At 36.0% G+C, this 19519-nt stretch overlaps 3 protein-coding genes across 4 annotated transcripts; 2 read left to right on the forward strand and 1 right to left on the reverse strand.

Moving 5' to 3' along the window:
• The first annotated feature begins 206 nt into the window (after positions 1–206).
• Positions 207–846, forward strand: ND-B17.2 (NADH dehydrogenase (ubiquinone) B17.2 subunit). Its single transcript, XM_088032167.1, has 3 exons — positions 207–381; positions 432–550; positions 598–846. The coding sequence occupies exons 1-3, from the start codon at positions 287–289 to the stop codon at positions 804–806; spliced, it is 423 nt and encodes a 140-aa protein (XP_087888293.1). The 5' UTR covers positions 207–286; the 3' UTR covers positions 807–846.
• On the reverse strand, positions 846–16197 carry GABA-B-R2 (gamma-aminobutyric acid type B receptor subunit 2). The gene is made up of 11 exons (XM_088032129.1): positions 15687–16197; positions 12016–12116; positions 11470–11607; positions 11243–11421; positions 10844–11192; positions 6584–6966; positions 6024–6534; positions 5866–5976; positions 5412–5819; positions 1915–2111; positions 846–1864 (listed from the first exon to the last, which is right to left on the reverse strand). Exons 1-11 carry the CDS (start codon positions 15826–15828, stop codon positions 1096–1098), a joined length of 3288 nt encoding a protein of 1095 aa, XP_087888255.1. The 5' UTR covers positions 15829–16197; the 3' UTR covers positions 846–1095.
• Positions 16198–16683: 486 nt separating this feature from the next.
• On the forward strand, positions 16684–18310 carry LOC148176758 (uncharacterized). Of its 2 annotated transcripts, XM_088032138.1 has the most exons (8): positions 16684–16889; positions 16938–17145; positions 17197–17269; positions 17320–17442; positions 17488–17647; positions 17694–17823; positions 17871–18038; positions 18085–18310. In XM_088032138.1, the coding sequence occupies exons 1-8, from the start codon at positions 16773–16775 to the stop codon at positions 18276–18278; spliced, it is 1173 nt and encodes a 390-aa protein (XP_087888264.1). In that variant the 5' UTR covers positions 16684–16772; the 3' UTR covers positions 18279–18310. The 2 variants fall into 2 exon arrangements, with proteins under 2 accessions (XP_087888264.1, XP_087888262.1); XM_088032136.1 differs by having other exon boundaries at positions 16938–17269.
• The last annotated feature ends 1209 nt before the right edge of the window (positions 18311–19519 follow it).

Raw genomic sequence — 19519 nt, forward strand, 5'->3', positions numbered from 1 at the left:
ACTGCCTGTTTTGTCTGCCAATGAGAGTGCCCACAATTTCCACCCGACTTATAATCAACAATAATTGTGTTTTTTAAGTTACATTAGTGTCAAAAATTGTCAAAAAAAGGTATAGCAGGTACAACTTGTAATTATATTAATTTGGAAACACAAAACAGTGTTAAAATAATACACATTAATAACAATAATTTAAATATGGCGCGTCGCACAAGCACCAATCACAACGCGCGTCACAAGTCCAGTGGAAGCGCTTGTCAAACCGAAATTTCTCCAAAATTTTACAGAAATGGCCCGATATTTTGGCATCGACAAGCTTTTCTCGGTCCTCAACATCATAAAAGAGAATGGAGGCCTCAAAGCCTCTCTCTACAAAATCTACAGGTGAGTGACAGTTATGTAACCTAACCTCAATCTGCGCCCCCTTGTTTTAGAATGGACGAGCTAAAAGTGGGCACTTTGATCGGCTCCGACAAGTACGGCAACAAGTACTTCGAAAACAAGCGTTTTTTCTACGGGCGCAACCGCTGGGTGGAGTACGCCCCTTATTACAGTAAGTTTACGGTTTTGTGGCCCCCCTCACTGATTTGTTTGGTTTAGATATGGATTATGATGGGAGCCAAGTCCCCGCGGAGTGGTTTGGGTGGTTGCACTACAAGACAGACTTGCCCCCAGACCAGGATCCTTCTAGACCGAAATATAAGTGGATGATGGATCATACTGAGAATTTGTCGGGGACTCCGGGGCAGTACATGCCGTATTCGACGACTAGGCCGAAAGTTGAAGCGTGGATTCCTTCACGGAAGTAACGTATTGTGGGATTTGTAAAATAAAGTTGTAGTGTTTAAATTGTTTATTTATTGGAGGGAGGAGGGGGTACTGTGTGGGGCAGAGCGACACTTTTATGGTCCCGTGTTGCCCCCTTCTCCCTGTAACATGAATAGTCTAAAATTTAGAATTATACAACATATAGCACTAAGTTAACACAACCATAGGAGATCGTCGTTAGTCTCTCATACACCAAGTGTTTGTTTTGAAAAGAACAGGGAAAAACAAACACCTAGTATAAAAAGCGGGTACAGTCATTAGGCGTCACTTTTACAGATACTCTACGATGTCGCACTTGATGGAGATATTCGGACAAGACCTCCCGAAAGAGTAGTCGATGTTGTGCTGACTCTTGTTCCTCTCAGTTAACAGCTTCTGGAAAATTGGCAGAATCTCTCTATCCAGCAACTCGCTTTCGGACGTGGCGTTGTACATGGACTTGTCCCTCTTCGGCGGACACGTGGAAGTCTTCAGCGCCGCCACGTTGGGCGTCGATTGAAAGTACCCCAACTTATTACACTGCTGGTTACAAATATTCACGTCTTTTTTGGCCACCGGCGACTTCTCGCGCTTCTGTGAATGTCTGTTGCGCTCCGACACTGACCTGTGCATGTGGGCGTCGTCTTCATCCTGCGAAATACTCACTCTGCTCGCCTTCTGGTGCGTCTTCATGCAGCGATGCTGGCTGCCGGTGTCCCACAACTCGCTCTTCGCCACCACGTGCGTCCCGCACTCCGGCTTCTTCTTCGGCGTTGTCCTGTTGCTAGGAACGCTCACTCTTCGATGGCAGATTTCGTCGTGCTCGGGGATCTCGGATTTCATGCTCATCCGACGCTTCTCGACGGGGTTGTCCACGTGCGACGAGCGCCGCTCGTGGGTTGGGGTCCTGTTCGCTGCTTTCTTGGGCTCTTCGCTGTTCACCGGGGGCTTCTCGCTGGAGACGTCGCCGTTTTGAGTGGGCTTCGGGACGTCGGTTTGTGCGGGGGGTTGTGCGTTGGGCTCCAGTTTAGGGGAGTCGCTCACGGGGCTCTTCTTTTTCCTACAAGAGTTGAGTTTAGTGGTAAGTAAGTTCATAACCACGGAAATTACTTCTGGCTGTCGGCGTGGTGCAGCGAGGTGAAGTCCTGCGAGCTGAGACTGCACAGGGAGGTGATGTCGCTCGTTTCGGTGGCGCTGGGGGCTTCTTTCCGGAGGAGGGGGACCGACAAGCGGTTCGTGTCGCTCATGGAGTCCGTCCGGGAGTCTAGGATCTCCTTCGCTTCGTTGCCCAGGCGGCGGATCAACATCTAAGACAAGACTTATTTTTGAAGTCCTCAATGTTCTTTGAATGCTTTGGATGCTTTGTATTCTTTTCGGATTTTTTTGGATTTTGTGGATTCTTTGGGTTTTGTGGATTTGTGGATTCTTTGTGTTTTTTGGATTTGTTTAGATTATTTAATTTCTTGGATTCTTTGGATATTGTGAATTCTTCGGATTGTTTAGATTCTTCTGACTCTTCAGATTCTTTGGAGCTTTTGAAGCCTTTCCTACATAATCTTTGGATTATTAAGATTTTTATAATTCTTTCAAGTCGTTCTTCGGATCCTTTAGATTTTTTGGACACTTTGGAGTCTTTGGAGATTTTTTGGATTCTTTAAATTATTTGAACTCTTTCGATTAATTAGATTTTTTTGTTTTCTTTGGAGTCTTTAGAATCTTTGTTTTTTTTTTGGTTACTTTTGATTTTTTTAAATTCTTAAGACTTAAAGTTTTTAAGAGTCTTTCTGTTAAGACTTTCTTTGGATTTTTGGATCCTTTAAATTTGTTGGGTTTTTTTGGAATTTTTGGAGTCTCACGTAGTAGCCTTTTTTTAGAGTCTTTGAACTGTTTGGCTGTTTGGGCTTTTTGGGTTGTTTCTTTGAAGTCTTCGAATTTTGTGAATTCTTCGAAGTCCTTATTTGGCGTCTTTGAAGTTTTTGAAATGTTTGAACTTTTCTGTAGTCTTTCTTTGTAATCTTTTTTTGTATTGTATATTTGGAGTCTTTTTTTTTTAAGTTTTTGGATTTTGATTTTTTTTGGACTTTTCGGATTCTTTGAAGTCGCTTTTAGGATTTTAAAAACTTTTTGGGATCTTTGGGTTCTTTGAATTCTTTAAGAGTTTTTATTTGGAGTCTTTATTTGGACTCATTTCTTTGAATCTTTCTTTGGAGTCTTTGCATTCATTAGACTTTTTGGACTCTTTGAATTCCTTGGAGTCTTTGAAGTCTTTCTCTAGATCCCTTCTTTAAGATCTTTCTTTGTGGTCCTTCTTTGAAGTCTGTCATGAAATCTTCCTTTGAAAATCTTTGGGCTCTTTGTAGTTTTCTTTTGGAGTTTTTCTTTGGAGTTTTCCCTTGGAATTTTTGGACTCTTTGGACGCTTTAGACTTTTTGCAATTTTTGTACGCTTTGGAGTTTTCTTTGCATTCTTTCTTTACCTATAGAATTTTTGGACTCTTTGTAGTTTTTTTTTGGAGTTTTCCTTTGGAATCTGTCTTTGGAATTTTCGAACCCTTTGGGCTCTTTAAATTTTTTCAACTTTTTATAGTGTTTGGCCTCTTTCTTTCGAATCTTTATTTGGATTCTTTGGACTCTTTGTTTAAAATTTTTCTTTGGATTCTTTGTAGTACATACTTCTTTGGAATCTTTGGATGCTACTGAATTTTTCTTTGGCCTTTTTGAAGTTACTCTTTGGACTCTTTCTTTGAAATTTTTCTTTCGACTCCTTGTATTTTTTCTTTGGAGTCTTTCTTTGGATTCTTTGGAATTTTTATATTCGTTGGAGTTTTTATTTATAGTCGTTCTTGGAAGTCTTTGTTTGTAGCCTTTCTTTAAAGTCTTTTTTTGGAATCTTTCATTAGAGTCTTTCCTTGGAATCTTTCTTTGGACTTTTGGAGTTTTTCTTTGGACTCTTTGGAGTCTTTCTTTGAACTCTTTGTAGTTTTTGTTTGGAATCTATCTTTAGGGTCTTTTATTGGAGTTTTTCTTTGGAATCTCTTCTTTGAACTTTTTGGACTTTTTTGACTGTAGTTTTTCTTTGGAGTCTTTTTTCGAGGTATTTTTTTGGAGTCTTTCTTTGGAATCGCTGAAATCTTTGGATTCTTTGGACTTGAGTCTTTCTTTGAACTTTTTGGAGTTGTCTTTGGAGTCTTTTTTTGCAAGCTTTGGATTCTTTGGATTCTTTGGACTCTTTGGACTCTTTAGATTAAATAGACTCTTAAGAACTCTTTGGGGTCTTTTTTTGGCCGTTTTGGAGTTATTTTTCGGACTTTCTATGATTTTTTTTTGGATTCTTGTGGCTCTTTGTACATTTTTTAACCCTTTCTTTGGAATTTTCCCTTGGAATCTTTCTTTAGAATTTTTGGACTCTTAGTAGTTTTTTTTGAGTCTTCTTTTAAAATCTATCTTTGGAATCTTTGGAATTTTTACTCTCTGGACTCTTTGGATTTTTTTGAAGTCTTTTTTGGAATCTTTAGAATCTTTGGGCCCTTTTTAGTTTTTTTGGAGTCTTTCTTTGGAGTTTTTCCTTGGAATTTGTCTTTGGAATTTTTGAACTCTCTGGACTTAGGATTTTTTGAACTTTTTGTAGTTTTTGGACTCTTTCTCTAAAAATCTTTATTTGAATTCTTTAAAGTTTTTCTTTGGTTTTTTTGGAGTTATTCTTTGGACTCTTTCTTTTTTCTTTGCATTCTTTGTAGTATTTCATTGGAATCTTTGGAATTTTTGGATGCTTGGGAAGTTTTCTTTTGCCCTTTTGGAGTTAATCTTTGAACTCTTTCTTTGAATTTTTTTCTTTCGACTCTCTTTGTGCTTTTTCTTTAGAATCTTTATATTCTTTTTAGTTTTTGTAGTTTTTTGTAGTCGTTGTTTGTAGTCTTTCTTTGTAATTTTTCTTTAAAATCTTTCTTTGGAATCTTTTTTTGAGCTTTTTGGAGTTTTTTTTGGACTTTTTAGGGTCTTTTTTTAGACTCTTTGTTGTTTTTCTTTGGTATCTATCTTTAGAGTTTTTCTTTGGAGTCTTTCTTTGGAGTTTTCCCTTGGAATCTGTCTTTGGGATCTCTGGAGTTTTTGGACTTTTTGGACTGTTTGTAGTTTTTTTTTGGAATGTCTCTTTGAGGTGTTTTTTGGAGTCTTTTTTGGAATCTTTGGATTCTTTGGACTCTTTGGAGTCTTTCTTTGGACTTTTTGGTATTTTCTTTCGAGTCTTTCTTTTAGACTCTTTGCAGTTTTTTTTGGAGTCTTTCTTTGAAGTCTTCTTTTGGAATCTTTGGAATTTTTACTCTCTGGACTCTTAATTTTTTTTGACGTCTTTGGGCTCTTTGAAGTCTTTCTTTGGGTTCTTTCCTTGGACTTTTTGGACTTTTTCTTTGACGTCTTTCTTTAGAATCTTTGTTTTAAGTCTTTGTTTGGGGTTTTTCTCTAGGATCTTTGAATTCTTTGGATTTGTTGAACTCCATTCCACTGTTTTTTTTTTGGATTATTTGGATTCTTTAGAATTTCCCTAAATTCTGATTCTGATATGATTTAAATAATAATTTACACAACAAAATTAAAAAAAAACTTCCAAACCTGCAGCTCGGTCTCCTTGTCCAACAACGTCTTCCGGTACTTAGAATTCAGCGTCTTAACATCCTTCAACTTGGTCTCCAACTCCGACACGCTCGAGTCCCTCCGTGTCTTGGACATGGGCCGCAACGTCGCTCTTATCCTCTTATCAATAGACCCCCCTGGATTCCTCCTCAACTCCAGCATCTTCGGGACGAAAACTAACCATAAAGTGGCAGTGGTGCAGAACATAACAAAGACGCCAATAATCAAGAAGAGAGCGTCCTGGTGGTCCACTAGAACCAACGCGACGGCGGCGCCGCAGATACACATAATGGCGACGTTGTAGACCGACAGCCCCACATGGCGGCTGTCGTTTAGGGCCGGGATGGACACGTGGCGAGTCTCCCACGCCAAGAAGGCCCCGAAAATCTAAACAACTCCGTCAAAATGGTCCTTGGAGCCGGATTATACGTACCATTAAGATACCTTTGTACACGTAAATTAGACCTACGAAGATAGTCATGCGCTCGGACGCGCAGTATTCGTTCTCGGGGATGATGAAGATGTCTTCACTTGAAGGGTGGGGCTGTAACTTTTGAGTTAGTTTGGTGGGGTTGGTACGAGTGGACTTACGTAAGCCTCGAGTTGTTTGGTTTCGCGGTAGAAGGGATCGGCGACCTGCCAGGTGGTCATGATGACCAAGTCGATGAAGAGGAGGACTCCCACCACCATGAAGAGTTTGTAGTCTTTGATGATCTTCTTGTTTAGTTTGACGTCGGTGAAGATGGAGTGGACTCTCCACGTCTTGCTGAACATGGCGCCGAAGGCTAAGGAGAACCCGGCCATCAGGGTCCACACCCGCGCCGTGCAGATGTACGGGAAGGCCTCGATACTCGACAGACCGGAATCCAATCCCAAGAAGATGATGCTGGTGTAGGTCAACATGCAACCAATGATTATAAGATTGTTAAGTTGAGGACTCGACATCTTTATGTATCTCTGGTTGCGGTACTTGATGTTGAACGCAAGGAACACCGACGCCATGATAATCCCACAGACTGCCAACGTCGCCAAAATAGCATATACAGTCTTGTTGACTCTCGTGTGCTCTATGATCAACAAAGTCCGGTCTTTGGGCGGGTGCCTAAAAACTTAACATAAAAAAAAAGTCACCAGAAGCATGGAAACTTTACTTTCCGATCCACCTCAACGGAGCTCCCAGAGTCAAGTCGAGGTGTTGGGTGGCAGCACTGTATTCTCCGACTTTCACTTCGGAGCCTTCTTGGAATTGTTTTAAGAGTATGCTGGCTTTCCTTTCGTTGTCGTAGAAGCGGACAGGGCCGGTGACTCCTTCAAAGCTTGTGTTTCGGAGGGCTTCGAGGAAGAGGCGCTCCCAGATGGGGTCGTGGTACCGGAAGTCGCTCACTGTCATGTTCCGTTTGATGACGCGGATTTTGTGGGCGACGTTCTTGATGGCGAGGGCCACGGCCCAGATGCCGTCGTAGGTGTAGCCGTGGAATCGGGAGTACTCGAGGCCGCGGCGGGAGTCGTACTCGCTTTTGTATTCGTCCGCTGTCTGGAAAGAGGAGGAGGAAAGAGAATTTGAAATTTAAAGATCTAAAGATGAAGAAGAAGAGACAATAAATAGATTTTGAATAGGAAGAATCTAAATCTTCAGGATAACGGAAAAGCCTTTAAATAATCTGAAAATATCTAGGAAAAACTGGGAAGCGATTGCTTTTATCTTGAAACCTGCTTAGAGGATGTAAACAAGTATTTAGAATTTATTTAATTTTGAGAGAATTTAAAGAATAAGCAACCAGAAAAAGATAAAGCGAATTTAAAGAGAATTTGGAGAGAATCTTAGAAAGCAGCTAAAAAATTCTAATGAATTTAGACCAAATCTAAACATAAAATACAAATGAATTAAAAATTTAAGAAGTATTTAGGGGATTTAATACCAAAGAAAATCTTAGTAATAAATCTAAAAAAATTGAGAGAACTGTAGATCTAGAGCGAATGATAGATAGAAGTTGAAAACAATTTAGAAAGAGAAGAGACTTTGGAGTACATTCTTTAGATTTTTTGGGTTCTTTGGAATAAGTAATCAGAAGAAGATAAAGAGAAGAGAATCTTTGGGGAACCACGCGAAAGTAAAAGCAAATGTAAAGCGAATTTTGAAGTGGGGTTAACAAATTCTAAAAAAAGTGAAGAACTTCGAATAAATCTCAACATAAAATAAAGAGAACTTAAGAATCTAAGAAGTATCTAAAGACGGTAGTACCAAAAAAAAAATTAATTAAGAGAAAATGTTGATCTGGCGTAAATATTAGAAAGAATGTAAAGAAATTCTCGATGTTTTTTTATATTTTTTAGTTCTTTTTATTTTTTGAATTTCTTAAATGGTCTAAATCGCTTTAGAATGTCTTTAGATTCTCTTTAGAGCTTTTAAACTTTTTGTTGGTTGTATTTGAATTGTCTTAATTCTCTTTAATTTCTGTCTTTATTTCTGGACATTTTTATTGGATTTTCTAGATTTACTTTAGATTCTGTTCGACTTTTCTACTACTGTCTTGTTTTTTGGATTCTTTTTGCATTCTTTGCATTCTTTTTGGAGTTTTTGGACTCTTTTTGGATCCCTTGGAGTCTTTGGGTTCTTTTTGGATTTTTTCTATTCTATTTAGATTTTTCGGATTTATTGGATTTATTAGATTCTTTGGATCCTATAGAGCCTTTCATTTCTACCTTTCTAGATTCTTTTTAAATTTTGTCTAAATTCTCTTAAGAGTCTCTAGATTTACCCTAAATTCTCTCAGCTTTCACTCAATTCAGTTTTTCGTTTTTTATTAGATTTATTTAGTTGATTGTCTATATTTGCTTTACCTTAAACTCCTTGAATTTTCTCGATTTGTTTTGTTTCTTAGATTCTCTTGGGAATATTTTAGATTCTCATTGGATTGTTTGAATTTTCTTTGAATTCTTTGGATTTTCTTTGGATTCTTTGGATTTTCTATGAATTCTTTGTATTCTTTGGATTCTTTGGGTTTATTCATTCATTGCATGCTCTTTGGATTCTTTGAATTATTTGAATTTTTTGGATTCTTGGAATTCTTTAGATTTATTTGATTATTTCAATTCTCCTTAAATTCTTTTTGGATATTTTGTGGTCTTTAGATTATTTACAGTTTTTGAATTCTTTAAATTTTTTAAATTCTTTAAATTCTTTAGATCCTTTAGATTCTTTAGATCCTATAGATCCTTTAGATCCTTTAGATCTTTTAGATCCTTTAGATCCTTTAGATCCTTTAGATCTTTTAGATCCTTTAGATCCTTCAGATCCTTTAGATCCTTTAGATCCTTTAGATTCTTAAGATCCTTTAGATTCTTTAGATCCTTTAGATCATTTAGATCCCTTAGATCCTTTAGATCCCTTCTTTCTTTTTCGGTTGTACTTGCATTTTCTCAATTCTCTTTAATTTATGTCAAAATTCTCTTAAGAGTCTAATTTACCTCTCTCAATTTGTTCTCTCAATTTATTCTCGATTTTTGACTTTCTAACATTTTAATTGGATTTTCTGGATTTACTTTAGATTCTTTTAGGAGTATTTTAGGTTATCTTTAAATTCTGAAGATTTTTGCATTATCTTTGGATTCTCTTTAAATTCTATTTGAATTCTCTTTATATTTTTTGGAGTCTTTCGAATCATTTTAGATTTCCTTTAAATTCTTTGAACACTTTGAATTTTTTGGATTCTTTGGACTCTTAAGATACTTAAGGGTCTTTCTTTGAAGTCTTTCTTTGGACCCTTTCTTTGGAATTTTTGTCTTTAAATGCTTCAAATTTTTTGTATTCTCTTTGGATTCTCTTTCAATCTTCGTTAAATTTTTTCTCTCTACTTTCTCAGTTGTATTTGAATTTTCTAGTTTCTCTTTCATTTCTGTCTAATTCCCCTTAAGAGTCTAGATTCTAGTCTTTTTCTCGATTTTTGACTCCAACATTTTATTTGGATTTTCTGGATTTACATTCAATTCTTTTAGGAGTATTTTGGGTTCTCTTTAAATTCTGTAAATTTTTTGCATTCTCTTTGGATTTTTTTTAGATTCTTCGATTTGCATTGGAGTTTTGGATTCTCGTTGAATTCTCTTTAGATTTTTTAGATTCTCTTTCAATTTATTGAATTCTTTGAACTTTTTCGATTTTTTAGATTCTTTGGATTTTTTTATTTTTTTGGGTGGATTCTTTTTTTATTCTTCGGATTTTTTGGTGTTTGTGGACTCTTAAGGCACTTTAGGGTCTTTCTTTGGAAACTTTCTGTTTGGACTATTTCTTTGGAGTTTTTGTCTGGAGTCTTTGAATTCTTTGATTTTTTGCATCCTTTTGGGATTTCTTTCTATTCTTTCAATTCTCTTTATATTTTCGTTTTGGATTCTTTTTAGATTTTCTCGATTCTTCGGATTTTCTTTGAATCCTCTCGATTTTTTGGATTATCTTTGGATTATTTGGATTCTTTTCAGATTTTTTGAATCTCATGGATTTTTGTATTTTTGTATTGGAGTCTCTGGATAGTTTAGATTCTCTTTGAATTCTTTGAATTCTCTATTGGTTCTTTGGATGGATTCTCATTTGATTCTTTGGATTTTATGGACTTTTGGAGTCATTGAAGTTTTTAGATATTTTAGAATCTTTTGATTCTCTTTAGATTCTTTGGATTTTTGGATTTCTTGGAAGTTTTAGATTCCATTTTGAGTTTTTCGATTCTCTTTGGATTCTCTTCAGATCTTCTTAAAAGACTTTCGCTTTCTTTCTCGGTTGTATTTCTGTCTAAATTCTCTTACTAAGAAACTAAAAAATATATTAAATTTTGTCTTTTAGATTTTTTTCAAAACATTTAACTCTGATTCTTTATATTTTTTCGGAAATTTCTAAATCTTCCCTAGTTCTCTTTCGGTTTTTTTTTTAAATTCTGTTGATATGTATAAAATATTCCAAATTTTGTCCGGACTCTAAATAGATTTTCTAAATATTCTCTAAATTTTTGATTTTTCTACATGCTGTCTAGACTTTTTCAATAGATTTTCAAATTTTTGTTTTTTCAATTAGATTCTACTCATCGGAAGAAATATAAAGAACTAGAAACTTACTGACAAGATCTAAAAAAATATTTAAAATCTTACGAATCTTGAGAAGAAGTGACCAAAAGAGAAGAAACCAAGAAGAAATGTAGGGCGAATCTGAAGAGAATTTGTAGAAAATTTTAGAGAGAAACTATAAAATTCTATAGGCTCTAAAATTTGAGAGAATCTAAAGAAATATCTAAAGAAAATATCTATAGAGAACCGAGAAAGGATCTTAAGAGTTGTCTAGAAAGAATCTAGAGCGGAAGATCTTTAAGAACTTTAAGTTTGATTAGAAGTTTTTCTTAAAACCCTTCAAATAGTCGTCCCCAACTTACAATTCCCGATATCGTAATCTCCCCACTCGTCGACAACGGCAGCAAATCCGTCAAAATGGTCTGTTGCAACGCCAACTCGATCTCATCCAACGTACAATTGCTCTCACTGTCGTTTTTCCTCCACCAGTTGTTACTATAAGTCCCCATGATGACCCATTGGTACTTCCTGCCGTACATCTCCAACTTGTACGCCTCGCAGAAGATCATCCTCGCCCACCTCTCATTGAAATTCCCCAGGATAATCCTCGTGTCCTTCTCCTTCAACTTGCTCAGCGCCGAGGTGACCTCGTTGGTGAAGCTCTGGGTCTCCACCACCTGGTACCCCAGCGTGTCCAGCTCCGCCACCAACCTAAACACACCCTTTGAAGTCACCTCAAAAACCACCCCCGAAGAGTTTACCTGTTATGCGCCAGCGAGTACCTCGGCTCGTTCTGGTAAATCGTCCCGACCCGCGTCCAATTGAACTCCTTCAGCAGCGACAGTCTCGGGGAGTTGAAGGCGTTTTCCGACGGCACAATCCGGAAAAAATTCGGGAAGTTGTCTTTGGTGAACATCGGATGCGTGTCGGCGTAGGACAACTAACAATAATAATAGTAATAATGGTGATTCGGGGGCGGCGGCGTTACCTGGGTGAGATGCCAGTGCTTCGAAGCCTTCGCAATCGGGTCGGTGACGTGCGTGCACGCCGCCCCGAACAGCATGAGCTTGTGGGGGCCGCTGTGCATCATATCGAAGAAGGCCTTGACTCCCACGGCGGCGTTACACTGAAAATGCGATTGTTTTTATTTGCTGGATGCGCCGGGAAATCCATCGATCCGAATCGTCGTAAACAAGTGGAGCCATTGATTCTCGGCTCGGAAAGACAAACTTTTACTTTCTAAATTCAGCGTTTCTCGTCAATAACTCATCGGATTTCTATTATTGATAAAGGTGCAGAACGAGACGTATTATTAGCCACAAGTCGATTCGATCCGGTCGAAAATAGATCGCGCGTGACGTCATCGCGGTTTAAATTTGAAGGTGACGTCACTTAAAAGTGTCCGCCGCCGATGAATCGCACAGGACCGGGCTGGGAATGCAGAGAACGGACTAGAAATTGCAAAATCCGCCGCAACTGTCTTCCCGACCCCGTCGAGCGCAGAGGCGGACTCTGGAAATGGGCCCTGACTCACCATCGTGTCGTTCCACCACATGTGCAGGCGGTAGTTGCTCAAAATCGAGTGCTCGTTGACGTGATCCAAGGCCAATTTGACGCTAGGCATGACTCCCCGACCTGCAAAAATTGGTTTTATAGTTTGTGTCCAAACTAATATCGACTAGTCGGGATGCAAACTAATTTAATATTGCAAAGTCTGGGTTTCCTACTGTTCCGACGGAGTTGGGATAGTCGTTAATTTAATTAATTGGGTGGGGATTGGGAGGCAATTTCCGGGGGTGGAGAGGAATTGGGGGTGCAAAAATCCGGCTCGAGGGACCAGGATGATGGTAATGTTTATTTTTAATGAATGGGGAAATGGTGGAGGCGCCGGGATATGGTATTAAATTAGATAAAAAATTGTGGATTTTAAATTTAACATTTTTTTAATGAATAAAATTCTAAAATTAATAATCGAAATAACTTGGATATCTGAAAGGATCAAAAAACGAAAAATTTGAGAATTTTAAAATTGGTGAGCTTAAGAGTTTGAAAATTGAAAAACATGAGACTTTCAAAATTACTGATCTTAAGATTTTAAAAATTGGCGAACTTGAAAATTTCAGAATTTCAAAATTGGAGAACTTGATAATTTCGAAATTGGAAAACTTAAAAATCAGAAAATTACGGAATTTATGAATCTTAAAAATGAAGATCTTGACAATATTGAAACTGGAAAACTTGAGAATTTCAAAATTGTTGATCTTGAGATTATGAAAATTGAAAAACTTGAAACATTTAAAATTGGAAAATTCGACAATTTGAAAATTTGAAAATTGGAGAATTTGAGAATGTAAAACTTGGAGAACTTGAGAATTTGAAAATTTGAAAGCCTGACATTTTTTAAATTGGAGAATTTAAGAATTTCATATTTAGAGAACTTGAGAGTTTGAAACTTTGGGAACTTGAATTTGAAAATTGAAAAACTTGAGACTTTGTAAATTGGAAAAGCTGAGAATTTTGAAAATGAATTTACAATTTTGAAATTGGAGAACTTGAGAATTGTAAAATTGAAAAACTTTAGAATATCAAAAATTGAGAACTGAAGAATTTGAAAATTAAAAAAATTAAGAATTTCAAAATTGGAGAATTTGATAATTTCGAAATTGGAAAACTTAAGAATCAGAAAATTACAGAATTTGCGAATATTGAAAATGAAGATCTTGAGAATATTGAAATTAGAAAACTTGCGGATTTCAAAAGTGTTTCTTAAGAATATGAAAATTGAAAAACTTGAGACTTTTAAAATTGGAAAATTCGACAATTTGAAAATTGAAAAATTTAAAAATTTGAGAATTTAAAACTTGGAGAACTTAAGAATTTAAAAATTGGAAAGTCTGAGATTTTTAAAATTGGAGAATTTAAGAATTTCATAATTAGAGAACTTGAGAATTTAAATCTTGGGAAACTTGAATTTGAAAATTGAAAAACTTGAGATTTTAACAATTGGAAAACCTGAAATTCACAACTGGAGAACTTGAGAATTCAAAAATTGAAAATTTTGAGACTGTAAATTCGAAAAGATGAGAATTTTAAAAGTGAATTGAGAATTTTGAAATTGGAGAATTTGAGAATTGTAAAATTGAAGAAATTTAGAATATCAAAAACTGAAAACTAAAGAATTTTAAAATTAAAAAAATTGAGAATTTCAAAATTATTGAGCTTGAGAATATGAAAATTGAAAAACCTGAAACTTTTAAAATTGGAAAATTCGACAATTTGAAAATTGAAGAATTTGAAAATTTGAAAATTGGAGAATTTGAGAATTTAAAACTTGGAGAACTTAAGAATTTGAAAATTGGAAAGCCTGAGATTTTTTAAATTGGAAAATTTGAGAATTTCATAATTAGAGAACTTGAGAATTTGAAACTTTGGGAACTTGAATTTGAAAATTGAAAAACTTGAAATATTAACAATTGGAAAACTTGTGAAATTCACAATTGGAGAACTTAAGAATTCGAAAATTGAAAATCTTGAGACTTTGTAAATTGGAAAAGCAGAGGATTTTGAAAGTGAATTGAGAATTTTGAAATTGAAGAATTTGAAAACTGTAAAATTAAAGAACTTTAGAATATCAAAAATTGAGAACTAAAGAATTTGAAAATTAAAAAAATTGAGAATTTCAAAATTAGAGAATTTGGAAATTTGAAAGTTGAAAAACTTGAGAATTTCACAAATAAAGATCTTGAGAACTTCAAATTGGAGAACTTTACTAAAGAATTTAATATTTAGAAAATTTTATAATTTTAAAATTTATAAATTTGAGATTTTTAATAGTTGAGAACTTAAGAATTGTAAAATTGTAAAATTGGAGAACCTGAGAATTTGAAAATTGAAACACTTGAGAATTTCACAAATAATAGAAAACTTGTGAACATGAACTTGAACTTTACTAATAAATTTGAAAATTAGACAATTTGAATATTTTAAAACAGAGAAACTTTAGAATTTCAAAATTGGAAAAGTTGAAAATTAAACGAGAGAAATTCAGAATTTGAAAATCTGGAATTTGTCGAAACTCAAAATTGGAAAAAAAAAGAATCTAAAAATCTTAAAACTTAAAACCAAAAAAATGTTCAAATTTTTGACTTTGAGAAAGTAAAAACTTTAAAAATCTAAAATTCTAAAAGTTATAGAATCCGCCAAATTACAAATCTAAAAGATTAAAAATCTATGAAAGTGACAAACTGAGAATATTTGAATCAAAATTGGAAATCTATTCAAGCAAAAGAATTTTGAAACTTTAAAAACCTAAAAAATTGAGATAAAAAAATCAGGAACTCAATTTTATAAAAATTGCCAAAATTAAAACTAAAATGTAAGATTTTTGGGGTATATAATTGAAACTTCGAAATTTAGAAACAATTTATGAATCTGAGAGCTTGTAAATTATTGAAATGAAAATATAAGAACATAAAATTCTTAAAAATCTGCAGATCAAAAATACAGAAAATATGAGAATCTTAGAAGTTTTGGATCTACAAACTTTAATACAAAATTTAGAACTTAGGAAACCTAAAATCTAAACAACGTAAGAACTGAAAACTACATAAGAAAAAAGAAAAAGATTAATTCAATCTAAAGTTGAGCCTAACAACCATAAAACGAAAGCATAAATGAATATAAAACTTAGAATATGAGAATCTGAAAACTGAAAAACTTGATAAACCTAAAAATTAAAAAACAGGAATTTTGGGACGTGTGTCTGAAACTCAAAAAAATCGTAAAATATGTATGAGAATATAAAATAAAACATTTTGATGAGAAACCTAAAGAATACAAAAGATTACGAGCCTAAAATTGAAAGTCCTTGATTCTTAAGACTAGAGTAAAACTATAAAAAATTGGAGAAACAATGCAACTTAGAATCCGAAATCTTAAGAACATTAAGAATTTCAATATAAAAAAATATGACATCTGACCTATTTTGTTACGTTCCCGAAAGTATACGCTAATCCGAGATTCTACTGTAATTAAAATAACCTTTTTTTTGTTGCCTTGATATCGAGGTCATACTGTATTCATGCACCGCGAACATGCACCTTAACCCTCATAATCGGCGACCAAAAACCATTCACCCCTCGTTTCCAACCCCATTTCCGTGCATCCAAATCGATTTCCATTCACCTTATTTCATCCCTTACTAACCTGTATCTGAATTTTCGACCCCTCTCCCGAACGGGAAGAATCCAGCAATGTAGACATCGTGTCGCCTCATATCCAGATTGGGTCGCTGGGGGCTGCCCAGCCCCAAAAAACACATAAAAGTCACCACTCCGAAGCACCGCATTTTGCACTACGCCATTGCACCAATCGCCTGTTAAATCGCGAACGCGAAGAGCTCCTCTTTCGCGGACATTTTCGAGCTGGAGACTTGTTTGGAAGTGCACGCTTTCCAGGGCTATATTGATTTTTGTTAGGCTCGACGGTACCTTACCCTCACATGGCGCAAGTCCAACTAATTTATTTAATACCTTGCCTTCCCAAGATGGTCATTTCGCTGCACGCACACGGACGCGAAGGATGGCGGATGCGCCACACATCATCCGGCTCGATGGACCATTAACGCTTTACCAACAACGCGATCAAAGAGGCGGCGCAGTGGAAAATTGAAATCTTCACCTCTCATAACTCTCACAGTTCCTGTCCACACGACGCTTCGTGACGTCATTGCGTCGCCATGGCTACCAAACAAAAATGAGAATATTACTGCCCTGTTTTTAATTAAAGAATCCAATCTGGAAATGTAATTATCTCTGCACATAAAATTTTTACTACTGTTTACGATGTTTTCGCACCTACTGAACATGGAACAATCCGATAAGTCCCCGAATTTTCCGTTGGCACCTACGCGGAAATACGAAAATAGATCGGGCAGGAAGAATCGATTAATTAAAGTTTCATTTGTTTCTACAGCTACCCGGATACTGTGGGCGGCCACGCTTTGTTGTGTTTTTACAACATAACCTCACATTCACAAGAGGCCCCGATCGACTCTAACTAAACGCTCTTCCCTTAAAACGTTGCCTTCTAAAACTCCAAGAAGGTGCAGTACCCCAATAATCCAACTAAGATCTTTTTCATTTATTCCGACTGTCAAATCCACCGGCAAACGTCAATAGTTCTCTATCTTCCCGTTACGGGCGCCCTAGCCACTTCCTCCACTTTGACAGCTGTCATTTTGACGTTTCTTTGTTTACGTTTTTTTCTCGGATTTCCGTAAACAAAACGAGAATGTCGCATCGCTGCAGAGCGTGTTTGAGCACGACGGGGAGCATGAAATTTGTGGATGAGACAGAAACCGACTCAAAACTCCTCACGTCGATGTACCTGTCAGTTACGAATTTTGAGGTTAGAATTTTGTTTTTTTGTTGTTTTGAATGAAAATTGTGGTTTCAGTGGGCACGGAACGAAGAAATACCGTCTTGTTTGTGTGGCCAATGCGAAATTACCCTGCGATTGTGCTACGAGTTCAAAAAGAGATGTGTGAAGAGTTGGGGGGCTATTCTGGAGGAGTTGGTTCAAAGGGGGCGTCGCGCGGAGGTGAAAAGCGAGGAGGTTGAGAGATGGGGGCACAGGGACAGTGCCGAGAATGAAATCAGTCATGGTAACTTTGCAAAAATTGAATTTTCGTGTTGTCAAGTTGGCACTCCTGTAGCGGTACCACTGGTGAAAACAGAACCTCTGGAGGTGGAAGAGAAGGAGAATAAACACGAAAGTCGAACAACCGAGTAACTTAATTTTGTTTTTTTTTTCTTTTTTTTACCATTTTTTTTTATAGAAATCGTCATTTCTGCAACAAGTGCGAAAAGTCGGTGCGGAACCTTCCCACTCACCTGAAAAAATACCACTCAAACACCAACCCAAAGAAACACGCTTGTTATGTGTGCACCAAGGAGTTCAAGTACGTTTTTTACGCCCGAGTCGAAAATCTAAAAGTCAATTCCAGATCCGCATCTAGCCTGAAAGCCCACTTTAAAGTCCACGAGGGGACCACGCCGCACAAGTGCACCTACTGTGGGAAGCCCCATAAAAATAAGTCTCAACTTACGGAGCACGAGCGGACGCACACGGGGGAAAAACCCCACATTTGTAGTTTCTGCGGAAAAGTAAAATTTTCACCATTTTCTTCTCAGTTTTCATAACATTTTTCAGGGTTTCACCCAACGGGGGGCGTTGCGGACTCACTTAAAAATCCACACCGGGCGCCCTGAAGAGTGCAGTATCTGTCAGAAACGTTTTTGTCGCCCATCCGAGCTTAAACTGCACCTCCGAAAACACTCAGGTGAAAGCGCGCGAAATTTAAAAAAAATGTTTATTTGTGTACCCTAGGTGAAAAACCGTTTTTGTGCACCGAGTGTGGGAAGTCCTTCATTCAGAAAAGTCATCTAATGGAGCACATGCTTACCCACAGCGACGCGAGGCCGTTTATTTGCACCCACTGTGATAAAGCTTTTAAACAGAAGTCGTTGCTTACTTCGCACCTTCAAATTCATTCAGGTGCGTTATGTGGAGTTAAGGAATTTGGTGATTTTTGTGTTTTTAGGTTACAAACCGTATCAGTGTAAACTGTGTGAGTACGCGTGTTTGAAGGCGTATAGACTGAGCCAACATATGAAGTTGCACGACAAGGAACTTAAAAAAGATAAAGTCCACCTCTGTCCTGTTTGTCAGAAAGGGTTTAGTACGCAGGCGTTGCTTAACTCGCATGTGACGTCACTGCACAACGCCATCTTGTAGTATTGTGGTTAAATAAAGATATAATTAGTTTGTTATGTGGTCTTTTGAGCCGGATAAACACTTTATTGGATAGGTACTAACAGTCTAACAGTACGAAGAGATCGAGTTAGAACCACGAAATTCTAGAAAATTACTGTTTTTGGAGAGTTTATAAATTGTGGAAAATGTAATAATTATACATATAAGCAGAGTCAAAAACAGAACATTGTTGCTTTTAGAGCCAGACCAAAATTTCAAAATTCAACAAATTTTGGACGAAATTTGTACCGAATGGAGCAGTAAAAAATCATTTCTTCAAGTAGAATTGTCTCCTGATTCTAAATCCGAAGCCCGTTTTGCTCCATCAGGTCAGGACTCAGAGATATTTGTAAAATATGGTTTTTTTCAGTTTTGCTTGACAACTTACAAAGCCATAAAATTCTGTAATATACCATTGGAAAGATAATTAAATAAGCTTTCTAACAAACTGTAGAAGTCGCCGGAAAAGTAAGTTTTTGCGAAAATATTTTTGAAAAACTGATAAAAATTTTGCAAAACGAACGATTTTAAAACACTTTTGCAGAGAACTCAGCTTTCTACTGCGGTGAATGAATATAGAATGGAATATGGAGTGGTTTTTAGAGAAAAAAACTAAAACTTCGTATAGTTTTTTGCTCTACAATTTTCAGTATACCACAATCAAGAAATAGATCAAGATTTTTAATTTTTCTAAATTTTGTTGCTTCAGTGTCAAAACTACCAGTGATACAAATACTAATAAAAAATGATAGAAATTTTAAATTAATTTTTAAAGAATTCAAAAATCCGAGTTAAAAAACGGATTAAAATTTGTATTTTCTCTAAAGTTTGCTTTTTTAGTGTCAAAACTAGCCGAGTTTCATATTTTAATACAAAGAAATCTGAAAATTGTTTGTTCATCTTTAAAAAAATTCAAAAATTTATGTTTTTTGTTATAGAACTTTTTGATTTTGCAGTTTAGAAACAAGTCAAGATTTGCCATTTCTCAAAGGTTTGGTGCTTCAGTGTCAAAACCAATAGTTAATAATTTCAATAAAAAAATTTGAAAATTAGTTGGTTAATTTAAAAAAAAAAATAATATCTCTTTTTGTTCTAAATTTTTGGATTTGGCACAGTTAAAAACGGATCAAAATTTATGCTTTCTCTAAAATTTGTTTCTTTTGTGTCAAATCTAAGTGAAAATTCTTCGGTTTATTTAAAAAAAAAATACAAATCTGTGTTTT

The sequence above is a fragment of the Gnatocerus cornutus genome, chromosome 3 (genome assembly GCF_029298725.1).
Source record: "Gnatocerus cornutus isolate USDA-ARS CGAHR chromosome 3, icGnaCorn1.1, whole genome shotgun sequence".
Lineage (NCBI taxonomy): Eukaryota > Metazoa > Arthropoda > Insecta > Coleoptera > Tenebrionidae > Gnatocerus > Gnatocerus cornutus.